Genomic DNA, 16,735 nt, shown 5'->3' with positions numbered 1-16,735 from the left:
TTTCCTATAGTGGGGGAGTCTAGGACCAGAGGACACAGATAAAGTGGATGTGGAGAGGATGTTTCCTATAGTGGGGGAGTCTAGGACCAGAGGGCACAGATAGAGTGGATGTGGAGAGGATGTTTCCTATAGTGGGGGAGTCTAGGACCAGAGGACACAGATAAAGTGGATGTGGAGAGGATGTTTCCTATAGTGGGGGAGTCTAGGACCAGAGGACACAGATAAAGTGGATGTGGAGAGGATGTTTCCTATAGTGGGGGAGTCTAGGACCAGAGGACACAGATAGAGTGGATGTGGAGAGGATGTTTCCTATAGTGGGGGAGTCTAGGACCAGAGGACACAGATAGAGTGGATGTGGAGAGGATGTTCCCTATAGTGGGGGAGTCTAGGACCAGAGGACACAGATAGAGTGGATGTGGAGAGGATGTTCCCTATAGTGGGGGAGACTAGGACCAGAGGACACAGATAGAATGGATGTGGAGAGGATGTTTCCTACAGTGGGGGAGTCTAGGACCAGAGGACACAGATAGAGTGGATGTGGAGAGGATGTTTCCTATAGTGGGGGAGTCTAGGACCAGAGGACACAGATAGAGTGGATGTGGAGAGGATGTTTCCTATAGTGGGGGAGTCTAGGACCAGAGGACACAGATAGAGTGGATGTGGAGAGGATGTTTCCTATAGTGGGGGAGTGTAGGACTAGAGGGCACAGATAGAGTGGATGTGGAGAGGATGTTTCCTATAGTGGGGGAGTCTAGAACCAGACTTTTAATTTTATTTATTATTTTCTTTTCTCTGCTAGATTATGTATGGCATTGAACTCCTGCTGCTAAGTTAACAAATTTCAGGTCACATGCCGGTGAGAATGAACCTGATTCTGATTCTGAGCAGATTAGATATGGGAAAGTAATTTCCCATGGTAGGGGAGTCCAGGACAAGAGGGCATGACTTCAGGACTGAAGGACATCCATTTAGAACTGAGATGCGGAGAAATTACTTCAGCCAGAGGCTGGTAAATCTGTGGAATTTGTTGCCACGAGCGGCTGTGGAGGCCAAGTCATTGGGTGCGTTTAAGTCAGAGATAGACAGGTTCTTGATTAGCCAGGGCATCAAAGGGTATGGGGAGAAGGCAGGGGAGTGAGGATGGCTGGAAGAATTGGATCAGTCCATGATTGAATGGCAGAGCAGGCTTGATGGGCCAAATGGCCTACTTCTGTTCCTATATCTTAAGGTCTTGCTCTTTTCCTAGATGCTCCCTGGCCTGCTGAGTTCCTCCAGCATGTCCTGTGTGTAGCGCGATTACAGAAATCAGCTGGGGAAACCCTGAAGGAAATGTTTCACCAGAGGGTGCTTTTTTTCTAAAAAAAAAATCTATTGGGAAACATTTCATCATGAGAATCTACACTAACTGCTTGGTGGTCTGCTCGGCCTACGTGTCGTCCCATTCTGATCAGTCTGGCTGCTTGTAATCCACTGCATGAGACAGTCCTGTAATCCACCCAGTATTTACTTTTCCCCAGCTTCAGGTTCGATCTTAGCTTCTGTCACTTTGCCGTATCTCAAAGTAATTCCTAGGAATTCCAGTACTTCGGACAGTCAACACTTCATATACTTCAGTCGGAGCCCTCACGGCCTCCCGGCCCTCGCCCTGCTCCTCTTAACATGTTCTCCCTCCATCCGCAATCATTCCGACTTTCAGTATTTAAAGTGAATAAGTCACGTGCATTGCCCACACATCCTGCAGCATCCACCATCCAGGCCAATCTCTTGCCATCGGGTAGGAGGTTCAGGAGCCTCAGGACCCACACCACCAGGTTCAGGAAAGTTACTACCCCTCAACCATCAGGAAGGAGGTACAGGAGTCTCAGGACCCACACCAGCAGGTTCAGGAACAGTTACTATCCCTCAACCATCAGGAAGGAGGTACAGGTGTCTCAGGACCCACACCACCAGGTTCAGGAACAGTTACTATCCCTCAACCATCAGGAAGGAGGTACAGGTGTCTCAGGACCCACACCAGCAGGTTCAGGAACAGTTACTATCCCTCAACCATCAGGAAGGAGGTACAGGAATCTCAGGACCCACACCACCAGGTTCAGGAACAGTTACTATCCCTCAACCATCAGGAAGGAGGTACAGGAGTCTCAGGACCCACACCACCAGGTTCAGGAACAGTTATTACCCCTCAACCATCAGGAAGGAGGTACAGGAGCCTCAGGACCCACACCACCAGGATCAGGAACAGTCATTACCCCTCAACCATCAGGAAGGAGGTACAGGAGCCTCAGGACCCACACCACCAGGTTCAGGAACAGTTGTTACCCCTCAACCATCAGGAAGGAGGTACAGGAGCCTCAGGTCCCACACCACCGGGTTCAGGGACAGTTATTACTCTTCAACCATCAAGAAGGAGATGTACCGAAATGCTGTCTGAATTAGAGAACACATCTTATGAGGAGAGGTTGATTTAGCTGGGGCTTTTCTCTCTGGAGTGAGGGAGGATGAGAAGTGACTCGATGGAGGTGTACAAGATGATGAGGCATAGATTGAGGGGGCAGCCAGGGACTTTTTCCCAGGGCAGAAAGGGCAACTACAAGGAGTAAATCTCTGTGCCCTCTCTAAAGCTGCCACATCTTCCCCGTAACGAGGCAACCGGAACTGAGCTCAGTTCCCCAAGCGTGGTCTAACTGGGGTTTTATAGAGCTGCCACCTTATCTCGCGGCTGTTGAACTCAGTCCCCCAGCTAATGAAGGCCAATACGCCTTCTTTACCACCCTATCACCTTGCACGGTAACTTTGAGGAACCTATGGAACTCGGACTCCAAGTCCCCCTCTGCCGTTGGAATAGTCGTAGATGATGGAGCTTTAAGGGTTAAGTACGTTACTGGTCTTCCGGGCCAGTTCGCAGCCCTCAGTTTGATTTTCAATGGTTTTGCTGCTGCTGGTGTGATTGTAGCAGAAAAACGCTACAGTGCCCTCTTCCTGGGGGAAAGAAAAGTACGTGGGATTAAATGTTATTTTTCCTGAAACATGATCCCTCTGGTATTTAAACGAGAGGAGACGGTGGGTGGTCTGAGTGGAGAGGGCTGTTATGAGCCCTTGCGCTGGCCTGATCATGTTACGCACATCAAACCGTTCAGGCGTTCGCGACTCCCCGGCGTCAAAAGCAGCGTTCAGAACTCCACTCCTCTGCCAAGAAAGGGAAAGGGAGGTGGCCCACCGTCGGGCTCTCGTAAGCTTGTCTGTGAAATGCACCGAGCACCTCAAAAGGGGGCGGGTTTTCGCGCTGCCCGGCCAGATAGCTAAGCAACCGTATCGTCAGGCTGTCCGATGACGCGGCAGTGGTGGGGCCCATCGGTGACGGCCCCCGGAGAGGAGGACGGAGAGACCGAGGCCGGTTGCCGCAATAATAACCTCTTCTGCAACGTCAACAAGGCAACGGAGATGGCCATCAACTTCGGGCCAACTCGCACCACTCCCACGGCCCTTTAGATCGCCAGCATGGCTGTTCGAACTCCTGGGGGTCCACATCGCCTCTCGTGGCCCCAGAACACAGCCCTCGCAGTCAAGAAAGCTCGCCAGCGTCTCGACTTTCTGAGGAGGCTGAAGAGAGTTGGACATTCTATATTCAAACTCCTGTCATTCTACAGATGCCCAGTAGGGGGCGTCCTGACGGGCTGCTTCACTGCCCGGCTCGGAAACTGCTCTGCGGAGGGCAGGAATTCTCCACAACGGGGAGTCAAAACTGCCCAACGTACCAGCCTACCCACCGTCAAGGATATAGGTACAGAAAGGAGCCAGTAACATCATGAAGGATCCCACCCACTCTGCTCACAGACTGTTTGTCCCACTCCCATCGGGGAGGAGGCTACGTAGCATCCACACCAGGGACCACCAGACTCAAAAACAGTGACTTACCCCAAGCAGTGAGGCTGATCAACACCTCCACCCCTCCACACCCCCAACCACCCACCGACCCACCCCTACACACACCCAATCACCCACTGACCCACCCCTCTACACCCCCAACCACCCACTGACCCACCCCTCCAGTCACACACTGACCCACCCCTCCACACACCCCCAATCACCCACTGACCCACGGCTCCACACCCCCAATCACCACTTCTTTATCATTTCCTGTCAGAGTCACCTTGTGTACAGACACTCCTGTGCCCAGCGTCAATTTATGGACACACAGTCAATCTGTGTGTATATCAGCTATCTTACGTACAGCACTGTGCAGGAGTCCTGGGCTCTCACATACGCTAGGGTGCCCAGGACTGGAAATGACAGCAAACTTAAATAATCTAAACAATTTTTTTTACACACAGGGAGTGTTGGGTGCCTGAAATGCGCTGGCTGGGCTGGTGGTAGAGGCCGATGCATTGGGGACTTTTGAGAGACGTTTAAATAGGCACGTGAACATGAGGGAAAGGGAAGGACACGGACATTGTGTAGACAGAGGGGATTAGTTCAGCTGGCTCTTTGATCAATAATTTAACGGGTCGGCACAATACTGTGGGCCGAAGGGCCGTACCTGTGCTGTACCGTTCTGTGTTCTGAACCGCAGCTGAACATTGCCGTGGTGGCCTCAAGAACCAAGCATTCCACCCCCACCCCCACCCCACCCCACCATCCTTCCAATAAGATCAAAATGTATCTCACTCACACACACACACACACACACACACACACACACACACACACACACACACACACACTCACACACACACACACACACACACACACACACTCACACACGCACACACACACACTCACACACTCACACACACTCACACACACACACTCACACACACTCACACACACACACTCACACACACTCACACACACACACACACTCTCACACACACACACACACACACTCACACACACTCACACACACTCACACACACACACACACACACTCTCACACACACACACACACACACACACACACACACACACACACACACACACACACACACACACACACACACACACACACACAGTCTGACCTTAAACCGATCTTGATCTTATCGAGAGAGAATCGAGGGTTTTATTCTCCCCCCCCGCCCCACCATCCTTCCAATAAGATCAAACTGTATCTCACTGAGACACACACACACACACACTCACACTCACACTCACACTCACACACACACACACACACACACACACACACACACACACACACACACACACACACACAGTCTGATCTTAAACCGATCTTGATCTTATCGAGAGAGAATCGAGGGTTTTATTCTCCCCCCCCCGCCCCCCCGCCTCTTCACTGGGGGCATGGGACTGTTGAAGTGGATACAAATATGAAACGGCAGGATGTGATTTTTAATTTAGGTAACTTGTAAAAAGATCCTCCTTTGTCGGCCTGTATGGGCTGTGCCGTTAACCCTATCGGTGCTGTGCGGCTCGGGTGGTTCCAATTCCAGCCGTTGTCTGCAGATCTCCATTTATCCCCGTCCTCTCCCTCCCTTACGCATTACGTCGGCTTGCTTCATCCAGACAGAAGCTATATGTATATGTTATAGATAGATATTAGATATATAGATATCAAAGTTTGCTGGCCTTTATACACGATTGTAAATCAGAGCATTGAGTAGAGGAGTCGGGATGTAATGTTAAAATTGTACAAGGTATTAGTAAGGCCAAATTTGGAGTATTGTGCCCAGTTCTGGTCACCAAATTATAGGAAAGATGTCAACAAAATAGAGTACAGAGGAGATTTACTAGAATGTTACCTAGGTTTCAGCACCTAAGTTACCGAGAAAGGTTGAACAAGTTAGGTCTTTATTCTTTGGAGCGTAGAAGATTGAGGGGGAGGGGGGGGACTTGATAGAGGTATTTAAAATTATGAGGGGGATAGATAGAGTTGACGTGGATAGGCTTTTTCCTTTGAGAGTAGGGGAGATTCAAACTAGTGGACATGAGTTGAGAGTTAAGGGGCAAAAGTTTAAGGGTAACACGAGGGGGAATTTCTTTACTCAGAGAGTGGTAGCTGTGTGGAATGAGCTTCCAGTAGAAGTGATAGAGGCAGGTTCGGTATTGTCATTTAAAGTAAAATTGGATAGGTACATGGACAGGAAAGGAATGGAGGGTTATGGGCTGAGGGCAGGTCAGTGGGACTAGGTGAGAGTGAGCGTTCGGCACGGACTAGAAGGGCCGAGATGGCCTGTTTCCGTGCTGTAATTGTTATATGGTTTTATATATATAATAGTTAAATTAATTAAGTAGTGCAAAAATAGAAATAAAAAGGTAGTGAGGTAGTGTTCATGACACTGCCCAGAGGAAGGCAATGGCAAACCACTTCTGTAGAGGAATTTGCCAAGACCAGTCATGGCCATGGAAAGACCGTGATCGCCCATGTCAGAACGACACGGCCCGTAATGATGATGTCATACGGAAGAGCACATAACGATGATGCCATGCAACGCAGCACAGTGATGATGTCGTACGAGACGGCACAAAGCGGCGATGTCATACGACGTGGCACATAATAATGATGGTTATACGTTGACAGCTGTTAGGAATTTGCTGTGGCGTGCTGGTCAGGACATGACATTCAACAATTATTAAGGATTACTGTATATAGAAGTAATTATATATATTTAAAAAAAATCACTGTCTCGTCCTATTAGGTTCCTTCATCAGGCCTTTACCACTGCCACCTATCACCTCCCAGTTTCTTACTTTATTACACCCTCCCCTACCTTCCCCCTCACCTGGTCTCAGCTGTCAGCTTGTACTCCTCCCCCTCCCCCACCCACCCACCTTCCCCCTCACCTGGTCTCACCTGTCAGCTTGTAATCTCCCCTATCCATCCCCCACCCACCCACCTTCCCCCTCACCTGGTCTCACCTGTCAGCTTGTAATCTCCCCTATCCATCCCCCACCCACCCACCTTCCCCCTCACCTGGTCTCACCTGTCAGCTTGTAATCTCCCCTATCCATCCCCCACCCACCCACCTTCCCCCTCACCTGGTCTCACCTGTCAGCTTGTCGTCCTCCCCCTTCCCCATCCACTCACCTTCTTCTCACCTGGTCTCACCTGTCAGCTTGTCCTCCCCCCCCCCCCCACTCCCCTATTCTGCCCCCTTCCTTTCCAGTCGTGATGAAGGGTCTCTGCCTGAAACATCGACTGTTTATTCCTCTCCATCGATGCTGCCTGACCTGCTGAGCTCCTCCAGCATTGTGTGTGTGTGTGTGTGTTGCTTTGGAGTTCCACAGCATTCTGCAGAATCCCCTGTGCTTGTCTTCAATCAGGAGGCAAATCATATTGTACTGATCGCACTGTGGGCAGCCGAGGCTGACCCCCAGTGGTGTGTAACCGCTAGCCTAACGTTACCGCAGTGCCGGCGAACTGGGTCCAATTCCCGTCGCTGTCGGTAAGGAGTCGGTGCGCCCCCTTCCCGCGACGGCGTGGCTTTCCTCCAGGTGCTCCAGGTTCCTCCCCCCCCCCGCCCCCCCGCTCTAAAGACGTGCCAGTCGGTCGGTTAGTCGGTCACGTAAACGCAGGAGGTTCTGCCGATACCGGAAATTCAAATCTACAGCGTCCGAGGGACACCACACTGGGGCCACAACTGCGGCAGTACTTGCAGGCTGCCCCCCCGGCGCATACTCGGACTGTGTCGGTCGTTGACACAAGCGGTGGGCTTCACTGTCTGTGACAAATAAAGCCAATGTTTACAGCGCCTATAAAAAGTATTCACCCCCCCCCCCCCCCCCCCCCGGAAGTTTTCATGTTTTATTGTTTAGCATTGAATCACAGTGGATTTAATTTGGCTTTTTTTTGACACTGATTGACAGAAAATGACTCTTTGGTGTCAAAATGAAAACAAATCTCTACAAAGTGATATGTCTATCCATGGTCTCCTCTACTGCCACACTTAGGTTGGAGGAACAACACCTTATATACCGGCTGGGTAGCCTCCAACCTGATGGCATGAACATTGACTTCTTTAACTTCCGTAAATGCCCCTCCTCCCCTTCTTACCCCATCCCTAACATATTTAGTTTTTTTTCTCTCTCTCTGCCCATCACTCTTTGCCTGTTCTCCATCTCCCTCTGGTGCTCCCCTCCCCCTTTCTTTCTCCCGAGGCCTCCCGTCCCATGATCCTTTCCCTTCTCCAGCTCTGTATCACTTTCGCCAATCACCTTTCCAGCTCTTAGCTTCATCCCTCCACCTCCGGTCTTCTCCTATCATTTCGCATTTCTCCCTCCCCCCACTACTTTCAAATCTCTTACTACCTTTCCTTTCAGTTAGTCCTGACGAAGGGTCTCGGCCCGAAACATCGACAGCGCTTCTCCCTATAGATGCTGCCTAGCCTGCTGTGTCCCACCAGCATTTTGTGTGTGTTGTTTGAATTTCCAGCATCTGCAGATTTCCTCGTGTCTGCTCTCTACAAAGTGATCTAAATTAATTACGAATATAAAATACAAAATAATTGTTTGCCTAAGTATTCTCCCCTTCAAGTCAGTGTGTAGTAGATGCACCTTTGGCAGCAGTTACAGCCTCGAGTCTGTGTGGATAGGTCTCTGTCAGCTTTGCACATCTGGACACTGCAATTTCTCCCCATTCTTCTTTACAAAACTGCTCGAGTTCTGTCAGATTGCATGGAGGACGTGAGTGAACATAGCAACAGAGACACGATATATTCTTACTCTTTCAGGTTGTGAGATGAATGTAAGAGATAAAAATTTAATTCTAATGAACAGCCCTTTTCAAGTCCAGCCACAATGATTCTCAATTGGATTGAGGTCTGGACTCTGACTTGGCGAATCCAGGACATTAACTTTGTTGTTCTTAAGCCATTCCTGTGTAGCTTTGGCTTTATGTTTGGGGTCATTGTCTTGCTGGAAAACAAATCTCCCAAGTCGCGGTTCTCTTGCAGACTGCATCAGGTTTTCCTCGAGGATTTCCCTGTATTTTGCTGCATTCATTTTACCCTCCACCTTCACAAGCCTTCCAGGGCCTGCTGCAGTGAAGAATCCCCACAGCATGATGCAGCCACCACCATGCTTCACGGTAGGGATGATGTGTTTCTGATTATGTGTGCAGTGTTTGGCTTATGCCAAACATTGTGTCTAGTCTGATGGCCAAAACAATCAAATTTTGTTTTCTTCAGACCATAGAGCCTTCTTCCAGCTGACTTCAGAGTCTCCCACGTGCCTTCTGGCAAGCTCCAGATGAGATTTCATGTGAGTTTTTTTCAACAGTGGCTTTCTCTTTGCCACTCTCCCATAAAGCTGTGACTGGTGAAGCACCCGGGCAACAGTTGTTGTCTGCACAGTCTCTCCCATCTCAGCCACTGGAGCTTGTAACTCCTCCAGAGTTGTCATGGGTCTCTTGGTGGCCTCCCTCACTCCTCCCCTTCTTGCACAGTCACTCAGTTTTTGAGGACAGCTTGCTCTAGGCAGATTTACAGCTGTGCCATATTCTCTCCATTCCTTGATGATTGACTTAACTGCACTCCAAGGGATATTCAGTGACTTGGAAATTCTCTTGTACACATCTCCTGGCTTGTGCTTTTCAATAACCTTTTCGCAGAGTTGCTTGGAGTGTTCTTTTGTCTTCATGGTGTAGTTTTTGCTGGGATACTGACTCACCAGCAGTTGGATCTTCCAGACACAGGTGTATTTTTACTACAATCGATTGAAACACCTTGACTACACACGGTGATCTCCATTTAACTAATGATGTGACTCCTAAAAACAGTTGGCTACACCAGTGATGATTTGGTGTGTCGTATTAAAGGAGGAGAATATGAATACAATCAGAAGTATTGTGTTTTATATTTGTAATTAATTTAGGTCACTCTGTAGAGATCTGTTTTCACTCTGACAAGAAAGAATTTTTTGTTGATCAGGATCAAAAAAAAAAGAGGGAAATTAGATCCTCTGTGATTCAATGTTGTAAAACAATAAAACACAAGAACATCCGGTGGGGAGGGGTGAATACTTTTTATAGGCTCTGCATCTCTTCCTGTTCCCTGGCTCTTAATGACTTGGGCATCTTGTTTATCATCACCGAGCTTCCAACCCAAATCCCACCCTCCCCTCCCAAGCACAAAGACCACCTCGGCCCCCCTCTCTCTCCCGCTGCCCTTTGCCTGTGCCGAAGGGGAAACACTTAAGGCAGCACATAACAGCATCCATGACCCAGGTTCGATTCCCGCTACTGCCTGTAAGGAGCTTGTATGTCTACCCCCCCCCCCACCACACGCATTCCAAGGGTGTGGTGGTTGGTGGGTTAATGGGTCACAAGATGCCGGAGTAACTCATCAGGGTCAGTCAGCGTCTATGGAGCCATTTCATCTGTTGACATTTCGGGCTGAGACCCTTCTTCAGGACTGGGAAGGGAAGGGAGAAGATGCCAGAATAGAAAGTTTGGGGTGGGGGAAGACGGGCGAGGGAGAGGAGAAGAAATGAGAAGATGGGAGGTGATAGGTCGAAAAGGTAAAGGCGCTGAAGATGAAGGGTTCTGATAGGAGAGGAGAGTGGACCATAATGGGTCAGGAGATGTAATTGGACGGTGCAGGCTCGTGTCGGCCATATATGCTACGTCTCTCAGTAAAGTTGCTCCTTGGGCCCCTTTTAAATCTTTGCCCTATCCCCCACCCTTTTTTACTTCAGGGAAGAGGCCATTTGGCCCATCAGGCCCTGCTAGATAGTGGACAGCACGGCAGTGTCACAGCCTAACGCTGTCCTGGGTTCAATTCCCATGCTGTCTTTAAGGAGCCTGTATGCTTCTCCCCCCACCCCCCCACCACCCTGTGATCACATGGATGTCCTCCGGGTGCCCCTGGTTAACTCCCCCATCCCAAAGACGTACGGGTTAGTAGGTTAATTGTGCACCGACTGGATGGGTCAGAGGGGCCAGTAACTCTGCTGCATCTGTAACTGAACTTAGAACGTGAATCGTATCTTCACACAGTATGATGACCAGATCTGTACACAACCCCACCACCCCCAGCCACAAGATGTGGTCAGTGCAATTTCCGGGTAACCGAGCCACCATCGCACGATGGTCTTTTCTTGGGCAAGTGAAGCGTCCTGTGTTCTCCGCACTGACACGGGATCGAAATAAGCTGCAGAGTCGTAAACTCAGTCAGCTCCGTCACGGGCACTGACCCCCCCAGCATCCAGGACATCGTCAAAAGGCAATGCCTCAAAAAGACAGCATCAATCATTAAGGACCCCTATCACACAGGACATGCTCTCTTCTCATTGCTACTGACATTTAGGAGGTACAGGAGCCTGAATGCACACACTCAACGATTCAGGAACAGCTTCTTCCCCTCTGCCATCAGGGAGGGGGTACAGGAGCCTGAATGCACACACTCAACGATTCAGGAACAGCTTCTTCCCCTCTGCCATCAGGGAGGAGGTACAGGAGCCTGAAGGCACACACTCAACGATTCAGGAACAGCTTCTTCCCCTCTGCCATCAGGGAGGAGGTACAGGAGCCTGAAGGCACACACTCAGCGATTCAGGAACAGCTTCTTCCCCTCTGCCATCAGGGAGGAGGTACAGGAGCCTGAAGGCACACACTCAGCGATTCAGGAACAGCTTCTTCCCCTCTGCCATCAGGGAGGGGGTACAGGAGCCTGAAGACACACACTCAACGATTCAGGAACAGCTTCTTCCCCTCTGCCATCAGGGAGGAGGTACAGGAGCCTGAAGGCACACACTCAGCGATTCAGGAACAGCTTCTTCCCCTCTGCCATCAGGGAGGAGGTACAGGAGCCTGAAGGCACACACTCAGCGATTCAGGAACAGCTTCTTCCCCTCTGCCATCAGGGAGGAGGTACAGGAGCCTGAAGACACACACTCAACGATTCAGGAACAGCTTCTTCCCCTCTGCCATCAGGGAGGGGGTACAGGAGCCTGAAGACACACAGTCAACAATTCAGGAACAGCTTCTTCCCCTCTGCCATCAGGGAGGGGGTACAGGAGCCTGAAGACACACACTCAACAATTCAGGAACAGCTTCTTCCCCTCTGCCATCAGGGAGGAGGTACAGGAGCCTGAAGGCACACACTCAGCGATTCAGGAACAGCTTCTTCCCCTCTGCCATCAGGGAGGGGGTACAGGAGCCTGAAGGCACACACTCAACGATTCAGGAACAGCTTCTTCCCCCCTGACACTGAACCCATGAACACCACCTCACTAATTTTTCTTTCCTCTTTCTGCACTACTTATTTAATTTAACTTTTTAAATATATATATTTACTGTAATTTACAGTTTTATTGTGTATTGCGATGTTGTGCTGCTGCAAAACAACATATTTCACGGCATAAGCGGGTGATATTAAACCCAATTCCGATTCCTCACCATCTTGTTAAAGCCGAAATGTGTGGCCGTTTCTCGACACTTCCGCGGACTATCCGAATACCGGGGCAGTTGTGGTGGCGGGGTAGCGGATAGCGTGACGTTATTATAATTGACCCGGTTTCAATTCCCGCTGCTTCCCGTGAGGGGTTCGTGTGTTCTCTCCCCCCCCCCCCCACCCCGTGACTGCACAGTTTCCTCCGGGCGCTCTGGTTTCCTCCCACAGGTAACTCAGTCGGTCACAGGGAGCGATCGGGCCTGTTACCGAGTTGACTCTCAAATAGATAAATAATAAGATAAGGTACCGGTTCTGTGGTCGCCAGCCGTCCTGCCCTCGCCCCTCTCCCTCGGCGCCCGCCGGTAGGCCAGGTTGTTGCGGTTTTTCCAGCGGCACAGCCACCCGTTGGTGGGGTTGAAGTCGACCCCCATCTCGTCGGCCAGCGCCTTGGCCTTGGCCATCAGCACCGGCCCCGAGATGGGCCCCTCCTCCTTGCTGGCCAGCCAGAACCAGCTGAGCAGGGCGTCGTCGACAGTCTGGTTCTTCCCCTCGCGTTTCCTCTTGCGCTCCAGGTTCCCGCCGCGCAGCCACTCCTCCAGGATCCCCTCCTTCTTCTTGACGATCTTGGAGATGGCCGAGGCGGTGAGCCCGTACTCCTGGGCGATCTCCTTCTGCTTGAAGGAGGGGTTGTTCAACTTGAGGATGATCTGGACTTTCTGGGCCAGGGTAATGGCCGTCCGTTTGATCTTGACTGGCGCTTCCATGCCCACGCAGGAACGGCACAGGAAAATGTTTATGCAAAGCCAGCTCCTCAACTCCTAGCCATAATCCACTTTCTTTTAAACTGCCTGGCAACCAGTGCGGTTGTATAATGGGTGTTTTTTTGTGTGTGCGTGTGCGTGTGCGTGCAGCAGTTACAACTCAGGCATAATGTCAGGCGTTGCAGGCTCCAAACGTGGCTGCCTGCGGGACTGTAGAGAGGGAGAATGCTCCTTGTCTCTCCGTGCTCAGCTCAGGAACAAAGAGGTCTGTCAGACGTGAGGTTGATGCTGAACAGCGATGTGCTTTGTGTGATCTCATCTGAAACTTGATACCACGCACCAGCCCTGATAATATCATCCATCCCCACCCCCGACCCACTCTCGAGGACGTGCCGTGAGAGCGCCGATCTTATCTGCCGCCATTCTCCGCGAGGGAAGCAGGCTGTGGGATAATTGTAGGCGAGAGTGGGGGGAGAGAGCACGCACTTGGTTGATGTTAATGCCGCAGCCTCTTCTCAGGCAGGCTCCCGCTGAATTAGCAGTCAGGAGGCGGAAGGAGTATTTTAAACAGGCCTTAACCGTCTCAGTACTGAAGGATGCGCAGTATTGGAAAAAGGATTAAAAACAGAGGGAGAGGGGAAAAATCAAAAGGCACATGTGTTTCACTGGCAAAACCGAACATTAAAAGATAAATACAGCTCCAAGTAATTTTTTTTATCAGAGTGAATCTCAGGGTTGTATATAGTGACTTTGATAATAAATTTGCTTTGAATTTGTATGTCGCCCTGAGATTCGGTTTCTTGTGGGCCTGTTCAATGAATGCACAATAACCGTGATAGGATCGGTGGAGGACTGCACCAGCTGGGGTGTTCAGCCGGCGTGCTGAGGAGCCCAACTGTGCAGATGCGAGAAGGAAGAAATAATAATAAATAAAAGAATCAGCAACAAAAATCGAGAGCACGCGATGAAGAGTCCTTGAGAGTGAGTCCTGAACAGTTCGGTGATGGGGGCGGGTGAGGTTGAGTGAAGTTTGTTTCAAGAGCCTGATGGTTGAGGGGTAATAACTGTTCCTGAGGCTCCTGTACCTCCTTCCTGATGGTTGAGGGGTAATAACTGTTCCTGAACCTGGTGGTGTGGGCCCCGAGGCTCCTGTACCTCCTTCCTGATGGTTGAGGGGTAATAACTGTCTCTGAACCTGGTGGTGTGAGTCCTGAGGCTCCTGTACCTCCTTCCTGATGGTTGAAGGGTAATAACTGTTCCTGAACCTGGTGGTGTGGGCCCCGAGTCTCCTGTACCTCCTTCCTGATGGTTGAGGGGTAATAACTGTCTCTGAACCTGGTGGTGTGAGTCCTGAGGCTCCTGTACCTCCTTCCTGATGGTTGAGGGGTAATAACTGTTCCTGAACCTGGTGGTGTGCGTCCTGAGTCTCCTGTACCTCCTTCCTGATGGTTGAGGGGTAATAACTGTTCCTGAACCTGGTGGTGTGAGTCCTGAGGCTCCTGTACCTCCTTCCTGATGGTTGAGGGGTGATAACTGTCCCTGAACCTGGTGGTGTGGATCCCGAGGCTCCTGTACCTCCTTCCTGATGGTTGAGGGGTGATAACTGTCCCTGAACCTGGTGGTGTGGGCCCTGAGGCTCCTGTACCTCCTTCCTGATGGTTGAGGGGTAATAACTGTCCCTGAACCTGGTGGTGTGGGCCCTGAGGCTCCTGTACCTTCCTGATGGTTGAGGGGTAATAACTGTTCCTGAACCTGGTGGTGTGGGTCCCGAGGCTCCTGTACCTCCTTCCTGATGGTTGAGGGGTAATAACTGTCCCTGAACCTGGTGGTGTGGGCCCTGAGGCTCCTGTACCTCCTTCCTGATGGTTGAGGGGTAATAACTGTCCCTGAACATGGTGGTGTGGGCCCTGAGGCTCCTGTACCTTCCTGATGGTTGAGGGGTAATAACTGTCCCTGAACCTGGTGGTGTGGATCCCGAGGCTCCTGTACCTCCTTCCTGACGGTTGAGGGGTAATAACTGTCCCTGAACCTGGTGGTGTGGGTCCTGAGGCTCCTGTACCTCCTTCCTGACGGTTGAGGGGTAATAACTGTCCCTGAACCTGGTGGTGTGGGCCCTGAGGCTCCTGTACGTTCTGCTTGCTGGGTGGTGGGGGTCCCTGATGATGGATGTTGCTTTCTTGCGACAATGCTCCTCGCAAATATGCCCAGCGGTGCTGAGGGCTTTACCCGTGATGGGTGAAGGATTGTCCCCAGGGTTGGATTGGGGACACTTAGGTGCCTTCTGTACCTGATCACGCGGCCACTGAGTGTATGTCCGTGGTCTTCTGCTGCTGCAGCCCGTCCACTTCAAGGTTCAGCATGTTGAGCATTCAGTGATGCTCCTCTGTACACCACTGTTGTCACCCGCGGTTATTTGAGTTGCTGTCACCTTCCTGTCAGCTTGAACCAATCTGGCTGTTCTCTCACCTCTCCCATTTTCACCCTGGGAACTGCCGCTCGCTGGGTGTTTTTCCCACCATTCTCTGTGAACTCTAAAGACCGTTGCCTGTGAAAATCCCAGGAGATCAGCAGTTTCTGAGGTACTCAAACCACCCCATCTGGCACCAGCAGTCAAAGTCACTCAGATCGTATTTCTTCCCCCAATTCTGATGTTTGGTCCGAACCTCGTGACCGCGTCGGCGTGCTTTTATGCATGGATCTACCGCCGCGGGATTGGCTGATTAGATACTTGTGTTAGCGAGCTGGTGCGCAGCTGACTGTGTTGGAATCAATGGCAGAGATGTTTGGTTTTGCAGAGGGTTGAACGCGTAGCAAAGACCAACGACGTTAGGGAGTGAGAAGGCGGGAGTGTTACGGTGAACAAGGAGCGTCGTGCAAAAGGAGAGAGAGAGAGAGAGAGAGAGGGGCATAATCTTGCAGGGTTTGGGTGAAAGTATCGGCGAGGGATGCCAGAGGTGACTGGAGGGTGGTGTGCAAATGATAAGAGGGGTAGATCGAGGGGGCAGAGTCTTTTCCCCAGGGTGGAAACGAGAGGGCGCAGGTTGATGGGGGGAAGTACAGGGGTGACGTCGCAGTTCACGCGCACGGAAACAGGTACAGAGCGCAAACTAAAGTAATCAGGATCAGGTTTATTATCACTGACACGTGTCGTGAAACTTGTTCTTTTGTGGCCCCAGTACAGAGCAAGTCATACAAATGACCGTAAACGTACCATAAAGGGGTACGGCACAGGAACAACTGATGTCATGTCGAACACATTAAACTAGTTGTCAGAAGGCCAACTGAGCTAATCTCTTCTGCCCGCACAATGCCCACATTCTTCCATTTCCCGCACACCCATGCGCCCGTCTTGGAAGTCTCTGATGTTTGTGCCTCTATCGGCACCCCAGGCGTCGAATTCCAGGCACCCCCCCCCACTCTCTGTGTGAAAAAAAACTTGCCCCTCACATTCCCTTTGAAATTACGCCTCACCCCCGCCCACTCCCACTTTCACCTTAAACGCTTGGGCTCTGGTTTTTTTTTTGTTTGTACTGCATCGGATCCGGCGTATCAATTAATTTCACTCTTGTTTACGCTGGCGTGCGGGAAGTGACATTAAACGATCTTGATCAGGCGTTTCAACCCATTGGC

The 16,735-nt window shown here is 50.9% G+C and overlaps 2 protein-coding genes across 4 annotated transcripts in view; one reads left to right on the top strand and one right to left on the bottom strand.

Moving 5' to 3' along the window:
- LOC140741521 (uncharacterized protein C17orf113-like) overlaps positions 1 to 13,624 on the bottom strand; it is a 34,470-nt gene extending 20,846 nt beyond the window's left edge. For all 3 annotated transcript variants that reach the window (XM_073071812.1, XM_073071813.1, XM_073071814.1), the window contains exon 1: positions 12,652 to 13,624. In XM_073071812.1, the coding sequence (XP_072927913.1) occupies positions 12,652 to 13,108 (457 nt within the window). In that variant the 5' untranslated portion in view covers positions 13,109 to 13,624. The remainder of the gene's footprint in view (positions 1 to 12,651) is intronic.
- Positions 1 to 16,735, top strand: part of LOC140741522 (sorting nexin-11-like) — an 84,210-nt gene that overhangs the window by 48,234 nt on the left and 19,241 nt on the right. The gene's annotated exons all lie outside the window — the stretch shown is intronic.

This window comes from Hemitrygon akajei, chromosome 18 (genome assembly GCF_048418815.1).
Source record: "Hemitrygon akajei chromosome 18, sHemAka1.3, whole genome shotgun sequence".
Classification (NCBI taxonomy): Eukaryota; Metazoa; Chordata; class Chondrichthyes; order Myliobatiformes; family Dasyatidae; genus Hemitrygon; species Hemitrygon akajei.
The sequence above is the reverse complement of the archived record's forward strand: the minus strand, read 5'-3'. Positions and strand labels throughout refer to the sequence as shown.